Source organism: Anas acuta, chromosome 3, assembly GCF_963932015.1.
Source record: "Anas acuta chromosome 3, bAnaAcu1.1, whole genome shotgun sequence".
Taxonomy (NCBI): Eukaryota; Metazoa; Chordata; class Aves; order Anseriformes; family Anatidae; genus Anas; species Anas acuta.
The window spans coordinates 110491533-110503999 of NC_088981.1; the positions used below are offsets into that span (position 1 = coordinate 110491533).

The 12467-nt window shown below is 42.1% G+C and overlaps 1 protein-coding gene across 13 annotated transcripts in view; it reads left to right on the forward strand.

The window, feature by feature from the left end:
- KLHL29 (kelch like family member 29) overlaps positions 1-12467 on the forward strand; it is a 389115-nt gene that overhangs the window by 82120 nt on the left and 294528 nt on the right. For 5 of the 13 annotated variants that reach the window (XM_068678722.1, XM_068678723.1, XM_068678736.1 and 2 more), the window contains one exon: positions 2845-5737. The exons of 2 other annotated variants lie outside the window; for them this stretch is intronic. In XM_068678722.1, the coding sequence (XP_068534823.1) occupies positions 5705-5737 (33 nt within the window). In that variant the 5' untranslated portion in view covers positions 2845-5704. Of the gene's footprint in view, positions 1-791; positions 888-2244; positions 2409-2844; positions 5738-12467 lie in introns of all 13 variants that reach the window. 6 more of the 13 variants (XM_068678724.1, XM_068678726.1, XM_068678727.1 and 3 more) reach the window with 4 other exon arrangements.

The following is a 12467-nucleotide window of genomic DNA, read 5'->3' on the forward strand; positions in this document are numbered from 1 at the left end:
GAAATAAAATTCAGTGATCATAGCAGTCTATAATAGCTGTCTATATAGGTTTCTTTTTGCCAAGATAATAATCATCTAGACCATCTTTTCATTAAATTAGCTCAGACAGTAAACCTTATGAGAACTGCACTGGGACTTTAATGCAATTCATTTGTTATTTTGGGTATACCCTTTCTTCATGCTTAATTTTTGACCAAAGCCTTTAAATTGGCAATTTGAGTGTGAGTAGCCTTTTTAATAGGCTATGTGTGGGATTTTCTTGTTTCTTTTTGAGGGGAAACAACTTGAAAAACGTGCTTTCATTTGAAGATTTTTCCTGTATTCTTCCTTTGTTTTATCTTCTTTTTCTCCCCGTATATAAAAAGTGAATAAAGTTGGTTATTACCACAGTTGCTCAGGTGCTAAGTGGTCAGCAGGAAGTCTTATGTTATCTGACTTTTTAATAATCTTTAATTTTCCTTAGGTCATATATGTTCTCTTCATGGATCAGTACATTTTTTTTATATTCTCTCTACCAGTAACTACCTACCTACCCTCACTTTTATTACAGCACCTTTTACTTGTTTCATGCTTTTTTTCTTTCCCTTCCCTTTTCCATTCTGTACAGTTAAAACGGAGCAAAATGCATGCTTACAGAATATGAGATAAGACACGGAGCAAATCACAGACTAGAGAAGCTGCATGTAGTGTCAGACTGCAATTCCTTTTTGCTTTTCTTCAGGCCTTCCTGGTGTAACACGACTTTTTGAATCACCTGTGATTATGGAAACATCTTTATTTTTTTTTTCTAGCTTTCTCTGTGGACTAAAATTTAAGTAATCAGTCTAAAACATAAATGGAACTGGTATATTGTGCTGTTATCAGTCACGGTGGCTATGAGGAAAAAGGTAAGCAGTACCAGGGATGGGAGAATTAGCCTTCACAGTTGAGGGTATGAAAGCTGCTGTAGTTTTAGGGATGTTGAAATATCCCCATGTAGCAATGTCCCATTATCTGGTACTTCTCTATGCATGATGAACACAAGGGTTGTGAAATATCCCAAATCCTCCCTTGAAGATGTTCCCACCACCAAGGGAGGGCTTCCTGGGGTGCAACTACGGCTGGGCTCAGCTTTCCCAGTGCCTCTTGGGGCAGCTTGGCAAATTCATCTGTGAAGGTCTTCATTTTGCATTGTTGTACAAGGGGAATATTTCTTCCTGTATAGCTTATGCAGTGTCGCAGGTACCAAGAGTTCCTTCTGAATTGCCAAGAAAACTGCAGGCAGAATTTTCTAATAATTTGCCAGCGGCCTAGTCAGGAGATGATCAAGATGGTGTGGAAAGATCTTTCCTCATGAGCATACGATGCTGAAGCCCCAGCTCCTGGTTTATTTTTGTCCACGTGCATTTTTATGTAAAACACAGGGCACAGAGGCCACATAATTTATCCCAGATGGAGTTTGAAAAAAAAAAAAGAGAAGACTCCCTGTTCTCCATAGCTATGAGTTGGTAATGCCATCGGTTACTTGCACTTCAGTTGGATATCAAAAACCAGCAGTGTAATTTCAGCACAGAAACCAGCAAGAAGTCAGGGGATGGCTTTTAATCACGCTTTTATATCACAACCAAGGATAGAAGGGTTTTAAAAAACATGTGAGCAAAGCAGGGCAGTATCCATCCAAAAACTTTTTCCCAAGATTACAACTTTTTCCCCTTCACCACAGTGATGTCTCTTGGAGCTATGTAGTGGCCTCCTTTCTCATTTATGGAAGTGAGGAAATAAAAGGGAGCTGGAGGATCCAACTCAGCACTAAAATAGAGATGCATGGTTTCCAGCTAGCTGCATGCCAGCGTCACAGCTGTGCCCTGGAGATGGTGGCACATTGCGTAAATAGGTAGGGGACAGATTGAGTCTGCAACTTGGCATTTGGGTATGGCTGCAAAGACTTTTAGGTTGTAGTGCTGTTAGTTTCCTTCTAGGCCAACTTCTCATGTCATTCTCACAACCTCATAACCCCGTGCTGGTTAGCAGGAGGGGCAGCATCACTGTTGCTGGCACCTGGTCATTCCCAGGTCCGCCAGTCATCCTCTTGGTCTTTCAAAACCAGCTCCAAATCGACACTTTGATTAACAAATAGTCCCCCCGTTTGGTGGAGAAAACCTTGAATGACCCTCTGAAGAGGATTGCAATTTTTTTAGGGCTATTTTGAATAAATGGTCTCCACTGTTGATCTCAGTGCAGCTCTGTTGTTGCTTTTGTTTGCAGACTAAGCACTGGGGATTTGTGTGTGTGCATGCACGCAACAGTCTATCTTCAGCTGCTTTCTGTAAAGGCGAGGCTAAATGTAGTGAGAAAAAGCTGGAGGAAAAAAAAGGCAACCAACAAACACCTGAAACTCACAAAAGAAATAGCGGATCTATTATTTTTTCGTGAGTCTCATGATTTCTGATCAGTTGTCGTCTTTTGCTGCTTCAAATTACTCCTCTTTTTCCTGTTGTTGGAGGATTTTGCAAGCTACCGGGTTCCTATCAAGGTGCTACATTCACGTTAATAGGAAAATTATGCATTTTCGTGCAGTTCCCTTCCATCTCTTTCTTCTGCTGTTTTCTTTTAATTAATCTGCAACAGAGTCCAGCTACAACAGATAATTCGCTGCTTGTCAGGTTAGGTGAAGGTAGCTCAGTGCACAAGGCACTTTAACGACGGGGAAAATCTTCTCTGCTAATTGGATTGCAGTACATGTGTTACTGCCCACTCTAACTCAACAGAATCTCTTTAATCTGATTGCCTCACTGTTATTTTACACTTTAGAATTTGTGACATTCAACCTTCTCGTGAGAAATAAATATTATTTAATTATCACAGGCTCACAGAATCGCTGAGGTTGGAAGGCACCTCTGGAGATCGTGCAGACCGACCCCTGCTCGGAGCTGGCTGCCCTCGGCCTCCGTGTTGCCTGATGCTTGGACTGTATAGTTAGGAAAATCCAGAATTCAGCATTCTTGATGAGGAGAACACACTGCTGAAGGTTAAGAAAACAATACACCTAAGTTATTTAATATATTGAAATTCTGTTGTGTACACACTCGTCCTCCTGCTGAGCTTAATGGAAATGTGTGTGTATTCCTCTGACCTAGGCCACCATTTAGTCACTGTCTTTGTATTCTTATAAATGTAAAGTGTCTTGATTGTAATAGAACTATTTATTTTGCCTCTTTTTTTCCCCCTTTCATCACTGATTCCCTTTTCTACCCTGAAGAGAATTAAATTTCCTACCTGTGAACTCAACTGCTGTTGCAGCAAGTTGAAAGACAGGATGCTAAATGCGTTTGTTGGTACTTATTGAGAATGTCTACATTGTAGTCACAGAAGTAATTGCAGTTTCATGCAAATATACTCAATCTAGCTTGGTATATGCAAATACACCAAATCAGCTAGTTCAAGCGCCAATAATGATCTAGCCACACTCTGATGGGGTTTGTAATAAGCTAGCGTACCCTGCTGCTGCTCAGGCTAATTTATGGTGCTCGTATATACATTGCAACCACATGACCATGTCCTTTACTCCTGCATGACGTGCTTGTGGGTGTTTTTTTAATTATTTATCCTTTTTGCTAGGAAAAACTTTTTCACACTTTGCATTTCAAAAGCCCTTTCCTCTGAGGAACTTGCTATATGGTCAGACAGAGCTAAGGTTAAATGGTAACCTTGTTTGCTCAGGAAACGTGGATGCTTCTGGCATGGATCTCATCATTGTCCTGGTACAGGGGTCCTTTGGCAGAAAACATCTTTCAAGAGAGCAGTGTCCTTTATTTTTAACTTACCTCACTTAAGTCAAATGCTTTTACACATGTGCTGGAAGTCAGGGAATTCATAGCCACTTTTTTTTGAGTTGTAACCACAGTAATGCAGTGGTGTTGCATGAAGGAAATGAGAAAAATGGATAGCCAGATTGGAATGATTCAGGAATTTAACTCCATGAGAATGCTGATATAGATTGAAGGTGATGTTTGGTTTTACACCGACAGCACAAGAATGTGCTTTGAGCGGCCGTGTGCTTGGGAAGTGGTTTCTGTGTTGTCTTAGTAAAGAAAATGCCAGGAGAAGCATGGCAGTTCGTGTTTCTTAAGAACTGCTTAGTGTGCAGGATTTGACAACTTTGCAGAATTATATACCTCTTCTTATACCACAAGACTCACTCTTCATACGCAAGGACTTATAACCATGGTTCCAATTAACGTAACTCCTGTACGTAAATGTCCAGCGCTGCCTCTTTTGTCTTGTGCAAACATCCCAGCTCACGTGTGGTGAATTGTTTTGGCAGTTGCTTTTCCATTACCAGTGGGGGAGAATCGTGAAAAGCTACTGTCTAGACCTACTTGCAGAACTATTATGGCGAAAAGAATAATCTTACAGGAGAAGTTCCTATTTCCAGGACCTATTTGTACATTCTGACTCCCCTCCGTATAATAGGATTACACATTTCTTATCACAACTGCAAACTGGATGTGTGCCAGCCATAAACTGTGCACAGTGTAACAATATGATTGCAGGCAATTTTTTTCCCCTGCCTTCCTCTTTCTCTCCATTCCTTCTCACTCTGGGTTAAGGGAAAAAAATATCATATTAGACAGTGTGGGATGAATCAGAGCATCACTTAAAACATTACTATAGCCTGGCATATAGAAGCAAAACCACTTGACCAATGGGAACTAATTACAGACAAGAAGTGTGCCTTAGGAGAAAAAGATATTGATGTTTGAAGTGTTTCTTTAATGCATATGTTTGAATTTGGGGGTAGAATTAAGATTCTGTTGCTTTGAGGGAATCTTCATCTATTCATATGGTAAATGTGGGATTGATGCCTATAGCTGAATGATTATGGACAGACACACATTGCATTGCTGTTTTATTTAACATGTGAGTTTGATTTACATAGCACTATTGCAGTAATTCTGTCTGCAGCGTGCTGGACTGCAATATATTAAACAGGTAAAATAATTTTGGGCTGAGGTAACTTAAAGCTAAATAAATGCTGGAGAGGGAGATCTGAGCATGTGCTCATTACCTTTAAATAGGTTAAATAAAGGGAAAAAAAAACACAACCAACACCCACACCATGAAAAACAAAAACAGACCAACAAACAAATGTAATATGCATGACCAGAACTGGAATTCTTTTATGGTTCTTACGGTTAAATGTTTATCTAGCTATCTGCAGGGAAATGTGTATTTTCTTGGAGTCTGGCCAGGTGTCAGTGGTGTTTGGCAAGGAGAAGGCGACCCAGATTGCCCTCCCTCAGCATCCATACCAAGCGCATTCGCTACAGCTATTTCGGGATTTTTAAACTTTAGTCTGGGAAAGTGCAATACGTCTGCTGGGATGAGCTGCAAGCAGCCGTTGCGGCGGCTCAGCCTCTGCTGAACATGGGCTGAATTGAGAACAAACGTGGCAACGTCAGTGGCATTTGGAATCTGCTCTGTGTCTCGAGGCTGCAAAAATAAGAATGTCTGTGTCACTTCTGAAATACCTTCTCGCAGTGTAGAGGTGAGGCAGTCATCTTTTTCTTGCAGTTTGGATTAGCTCGCAAATTACAGGCGGAAGAAGAATAGTTTTAAGTGGGGTTTGTTCCTCAGTTCCAGTTTTGGAAAGACAAAGCTTTGAAGATGATTGCCGGGTTATGTCAACTCTGAGATCTTATGTTCTTCCTGGATCCCTCCTTCAATGCATCTTTGCCTGCCTGAAACAATTGTGAAGGTGAGAAATGCATGTGTAGGACTGCTGCCTGTGCTGCCCCATACTATGCCTGCCAAATTCAGGAGCAGGCAGTGCTTTTCTCTCCCCTTGCTCACAGAAGTCAGGGTAAAAAGGGTCTATGCAGAGCAATGCACTTGATGTCTTGCTGAAGAAAGTCTGCTTACTGAAATGGTTTATATATATATATATATATATATATATATATACACATATATATACACATATATATGAGCATTTAAAATTGAATTTTGCTGGCCATTTGCAGAAGGTTTTAGAGGTTTAATCAGGGTAGAAATTCTCCAGCTGCATCATACAGAAAGAGGCTCTGTTCTTGCATGGGAAAATCTCAAGCCCAAGCTATGGTCAGTGCAAGTGTCGCTTTTCCAGCAGGCGTAGGTGGCTTGGCTGGAACAGCCGCTGCTGTTTTCTTGGCCCACGGGCTTTTATTAACTCAGTGGCAGAAAAAAACTTGTCAAATGGAGTTGTATTAGTCACTGTTTCGAGGGAAGGGTGGAGACAGAGGCTAACTTAGCATAAACAGATTCTTTAACTGGGCGTGATGGGGAGGTGTTAAGACTTCCAAGTCCCATTCTCTCCCCCTGATCATTAACTATATTGTGTTATGAGTGAGCTATTTGAAGTAATTCTCATGCCATTTAAATTCTAGTCACACATACATAAGGTTTCTCTAAACTTTTAATGTACTAGGCTCCAATTACATGTGGTGTTGGGCTCTGCACACTAAATATGGTTATTTCAGTAATTGATTCTAAAGGTATAGGTGTGAGATGGATTGATACATTTAGCCCGTAAATTATATGTAGAAATTGGCAAAAGTCACCTGCATTTATTTCAGTATTCAAACACAGTTTCATTCATTTATTTTTTTAAATCATGGGAAATGAGCGTTTAAAAAAATCCTACCAACAACAGAAGACAGCGCAAAACTACACTGGGAATTTAATGTAGAAGTGAGGAAATTAAAAGTTCCTGCAATAAATGCAACTCTGTCATATTACAGGTATACTGCAACATAATTTTCTCAGCCACTACAACAATATTGAATTCTGCATATGTGCAGGATGGTTGACATAGAGCAGTTATGAGAATTACAGCCTTGTTTTTCCTAGCTAGTTCATTTAAATTCTCAGCCTTAATGTTCTGTTAACCTTCCATTTTCTTGCTAATCTGCTTTAGGAAAATAAACAAAGTACAAACCCTAAGTATCTTGCAACTCAGAGTGATGTATACCTGGAGGGAGAGAGATAACGTTAGATTACAGCAATTTTTTTGTGGCTTTGTCAGTGTCGAATCCTTGACCACTGATGTTAATGTTAAAACGTTCCTTGTCTTTGTGGAAACAATCGATGGAGCCTTTGCATCTTGTCTCCACAAGGCTGGGAAAATGAGGCAGAAGACAGCTTCCCATCTGCAGAGTCTGTAAAACCTTTTTCTGTGTCCTGCACAGGTGAGCTCAGCCTTTGGGAATGCCGGGAGCGAGGAGGGGGTAGGAGAGCCCATGTGCATGGGGAAAAGTGGATCCGTTGTACCTCACTGTCCATGCATTCCCCTCTTATTAAGTGCTGGGGTCTCTATTCGGCAGTGCAATACCCACGCAGCATATTCATCGTGTGGTATTGGCTCAAAGCAAGACATTAAGACTTCTGATGCCCCCTTCCTTTTTTTTCCCAGAGCTACAGCAAAGCGTACTACTCTGAATACTGCTGCAGGAGATTTGGTGCATCTTTTATGGGCGCGTATCTGGAATTAACACTTCAGTGCATTGTACAATTTCCCACTTGCATAATAAAAAAAAAATTACACGCAGAACTGCTGAGGTTCAGAGTCACTTCTGAATGCTGGTCAGCCTTTGTGTGGCATCGAGCTGTGAGAGCTGAGAGCTAAGAAAGAGAAAGTTGTAGAAGCAGCCACTACAAACTTAGAGACCACTGGGAGATGGGAAATTGATTTAGCAAAATAAATCTTTGTTAAATTTCATATGCAATGAAATACCGGTCCCTTTTCTAAATCTCTTGTGGTTAAACACTTCTATCATGTCCTCACCACCTGCTGGAAATCCAACACAAAAATAAGAATAACCAAATCTTAAGTTGTAGCAGCTGAACCTGCTTCAAATAAATAGCAAAAGCTATTGTTTACGATAAGTGTTATCTGATTGCTGGCAGAACCTGTATTTATTGCTTTTGTGTATTACAGTCTCTTGTAATTTGGACAGCTAAAAATTGTATTCCTTTTTCCATTGTACAGAGAGATTTGTGAGTAGACAGACGTCTGTAATTACACTTAGTGGGATTGGAAAGCATATAAAACAAAATAAAATTGCTTCATTTTAATCTGGAGTAACATCACGTCAAACCTTCCACTTCCTTACATATCTTGTTGCAAATATTTTCCTCATTCTTTGAGTAACATTGGAGGACTTTTAGGGACTATCACCAAGGTATGCTGTGCAGACTGTTCTCATGTACTCGATGTTTTGAAATGTTCGCACTGAAAGTCAAACACAGGGTGCTTATTGTACAAGTGATCATGAAGGAAGGCTCTGAAGTGCAGTCTGACAAGTGTCAATGAATATCTGGAGTGAGTCTGTCATTTCGGTCCGGTAATTGGGTCTTTCTTCCCCTCTGATTTAAAAATAATAATAAAACAGGCCAAGTGCAAATGGATCTTTCAATTCTTGTTTTTTTCCATGTCCTATCACTCTTCTTTAGAGCTCATTCCTTCTCATTCCTCATGTGGAAAAAGAAAAACAGAAAACTCCAAATGTCTCTAAAATCCCAAATGGCCACTGTAAAGTTGCAGCTTGGATGTATTCCTCTGGATATTTCAGGTGCTCTTGGCTTCACACCTTTACTTAGGCACAGTTCATAATACACTAACCTTTTCTCTGGAGGTAGAGGGATATGCATATATTATTTACACCTTTTGTTTTTGTCAAATAATATCACACTTTCTGCTTTCAGAGCTCATGACAACCCAGTCTTCCTAGCAGTCCCAAAAGTTAAGGACAGGCAAGTGTGATCCACCACAAACAGGCTTTAATTTGATATTAAGTGAACCTCACTGCTCTTCTCTTCTGACTTTGTGTCATGGTGATGGTGGCCAACGCTGGGAGACCACAACCTTTCTTTTGGCTGCCTTAGTTGTCCATGTTTGTAAGTTGTCTGTGTTTGAACCATCTAGATCTGCTGAAGTGAAATCATGAAAACTAGATGTTAGTGAGAGCTGTCTGAGAAAAATAAGTTTTAGGGACATGGTTTTAGTGGGTGATATTGGTGGTAGGGGAATGGTTGGACCAGATGATCTTGGAGGTCTTTCCCAACCTTTATGATTCTATGAAATGTAGTAGTTACTCATGAAAAGAGGGGATTCTTCCATGATTTTTATGGGTCAAAGCTGTGCCTGTACTAGGGGGGGGTCAGGGTATGTGTGTTTGGTGAGGTAGGACCTAGCCTTGGTGTGGGAGCTCGGTGGAAAGTCCTGAGGGCAGCACCTTTGCACTCTGCAAAAGCAGAGGAGGGAAGGGGAGGATCAGTTTTGAAAAGAACATTTTAGGAGCACACCAAAAGCACTTCTCTGCTTTTGAATCAAAAGCAGCAGAGGGTAGACCCTGGGAAAGTAAATTTTCCTCCTCAGGCTTTCATGACCCAAATTCCTTTTAGCACAGCATACTTCATCACACTATAAGCTTTGGACCATTGTGATTGCTTCTCTTTAAGAGTGAGATTTTTATGGAACCTAATCTGAGGGAACTTCATCTGAGCATTCAGTGTTGTAGAGAATATCTATCTATGTGTGTTTGTCACAATTTGAATATCAGATCTGTGAAGTGTATTTTTTCTAGCAATCATTCCTCAGACCCACGCTTGTAGTAACACAAATTGTATTGGATAGAATCATGATGCTGGGCCAAACAAAGTGCTCCAAAGGAGCAGGTTGGCTGGGACTCTGACTTCCAGCCTACTTATGTTCTTTGAAGTTGCAATTCCTTCTCTTCCAGCTAAAACTAATGGTCTAGGATAGATGTATGGTACAATGATGGTAACTGCTCTCAACTGGAGGGAATTCACTTCACAGATGCTTAGGCAGCTTGTCATGCTGTAAAAATGATTGTATTTTGTGGATAGGCATAAAAAAAAAAAAGACTGACTTCTCAGGTACATGACAGGTAAGTCAAGAAATGTAAGATCACAAGGCACCATGTAGATCCAGTTCTCTGCAAGGGCAGGCAGCTGTCTGACGGATGCAGTCCAGAGATACCATAAATGTCTGCTCTCTATCCCTCACTCCATACCACGAGCTGCTTAATGCATGTGCTCTGGGAGAACATGAAGGCTAAAAGCTGAAGTGGAGAATGTGTAGGGAAAGAGAAGGAGCCATTGCGGGCAGTGCTGGGTCTTAAAGTTCCTGTAATAGCCAGGAGCTGATCAGAGGTCCCCTGGTAGACATGGGATGGACCTGCTGTATGCAGGTTTGTTATTATTTATCGGTTGTCCTGTAGAGAGCTGAAGAACAGGCTGCTACCTTAACTCTTCTCCTTCATTTTCAATATTAAGGACGGATACATGTTGCTGTTTTTTTTTCTAGTTGAAATTAGGATCCTTGCATGATTTCTACTGTCCCTCTGCTTTGAAAGGCTAGATTGGAAAAGTCATTAAAAAACCTATGTGAAGTCACACTGGCTAAAAAAGCTCTTCCACTGTTGGTGTGCTACAGGTCTTCAGCATCTGTGTTTCTCTTTCTGGTCTGTGTACCTGACCTGCAGGGGTCATTCGGTTTCGAGTGTATCACCATGCAGGCATGGTCACCACTGGCAGCTCTGTGTCAGCCTGTACCAGTAATTTCAGGAGTAAACATCTGAAAGGCAGATATAGATGTAAAGCCCGTGAAAGAGACTTTAATTTCCTCTTTCTGAAAACATGTCATCATTCCCATTTCACAGATAAGGGAATGTGTCTGTAGGAAACAAAACCGTCTATTTAATTGTGTTACTGTTGGGAGTGCTGGTTGGAAATGTTGGCCATTTGTGACATGTTTTGGAGACCAAAGGATTTGGAATACAAACTGCTGTCAGCAACTCCAGAAAGCTTTTCTGTGTTGCACAATCCAGTTGGCTCAGACTGGCCGATGTCTCTCCACCGAGACTGCTGTCAAGCCGGTGGGTGATGCACAGGCTGCACTGAGGGGCTGGTGAGCGGTCACTGGAGAACACATTTCATATCCAGACACCTGTAAAAACACATGAAAATGGTCCTAGGATCTTAGGAGGCTTGTTTGACCACACCTTGAATAAGACTGCTGTTTTAATGCATTTCCATTATATGTGTCCTACAGTCACAGTCTTGAAGATGACAAAAGGCCCACCAACTATGTGGTTGCTACTATTAAAAGAACAATAATAAAACATGGTACTGCTGGGTTGCCTGAAATTTAGAAAATACGGGCACGTGTAAGCTATGGTGGCATTAGCCACGGGTTTGTGTGGCATGCCTAGGCTCTCCTTGCCCGCCACGTGGAGAGATTTAGGCTTCTTGGAATGAGATGCACACAGCGAGCATACATAACGTGCAGCTGCCTTCCGCTGGTTGATAGAAAATTATAGCATTAAATATAGCATTAAATCTACTTTTCCTGTTTTCCCATCAGCTCAAAGCTCCAGGGATTCACATCTATCCCTTCCTAAACCCTATTTTAGGACCTCCTCCCAAAGGCAGGTTCCTCGCTCCTCAGACCAAGAATCGGAACTGGCACACAATTTTTTTTCCTATTGTTGAAAACAGTGAAAAAGCTGGCAGATGGCTTGACGGGTAAGCACTCGGTTCATACACGTAGACGTTCAGGTAAAACTTGGAGGCAGCTGTGGAGTTTGGCAGTTCAGGGAAGTTCGGCGAAGTGGCGCCTGTCAGGGTTGTATGTGTGTTGCAGCTGTAGGCTCCAGAGGCTCCTTCCTTAATGTTTGAAGAACTCAAAAAACACCGCAAGCGACAGAGAACTCGTGGAAAAGATGGGCTGAGTGAGGTGCTGATGTGCCAGGACACGTGGAAAGAAGCTCCCAGGGGTTCAGGCCAGGAGGGCCCCGAGCTGTGCCCTCCTCCCGGGGCACATTGCCAAGGTTCAGGATCAGCCCTTTGGATGTTTTTCACGATCTGTAGCAAAGTTTTCCCTAGGCCCGTCTGTTTTTCCCTTTTGTATGGGGCTCTGCTTCCTTGCCTGAGGAACAGTTGCAGACATCTATTTCCCTCATCCTTTCTGAGCCCTTTTCTAAGCTTCCTTCCCTCCACAAGTCTTTGATATATTCCCTTCCCTTCCTGATCTGACGACTGGTAAGCACAGCAGGTGAGGAGCGTTAGTGCTGCATCTGCTGCTAATTGGGCTCACAGGCTCATTCAGATAGCTCTGGCAAGCGCCGTACCAAGTTAATCAGGAGCCGGCGCTTGTAGGAGAATGTTCATATTATGTAGGGTAAGCAGAGAGATTTGCATGCCAGCTTTGAAAACCGGAGCTTACAGAAATGAAGCTGGCTGGGGCTTTCAGCAGTCGGCCTCCCTACGGCCCCGTGCCCCCGGGGGTCTCGGTGCTTCTCCTTGTGTGCACCCTGCAGCAGGCCGGGGGGCAGAGCTGCTGGCCCCAGCTCAGAGATTACAACTGGGAGCCTGGTATTTAGGGAGGTGGGCACACAGTGCCCTGTATTCAGCGGCAGTGCTGGCTT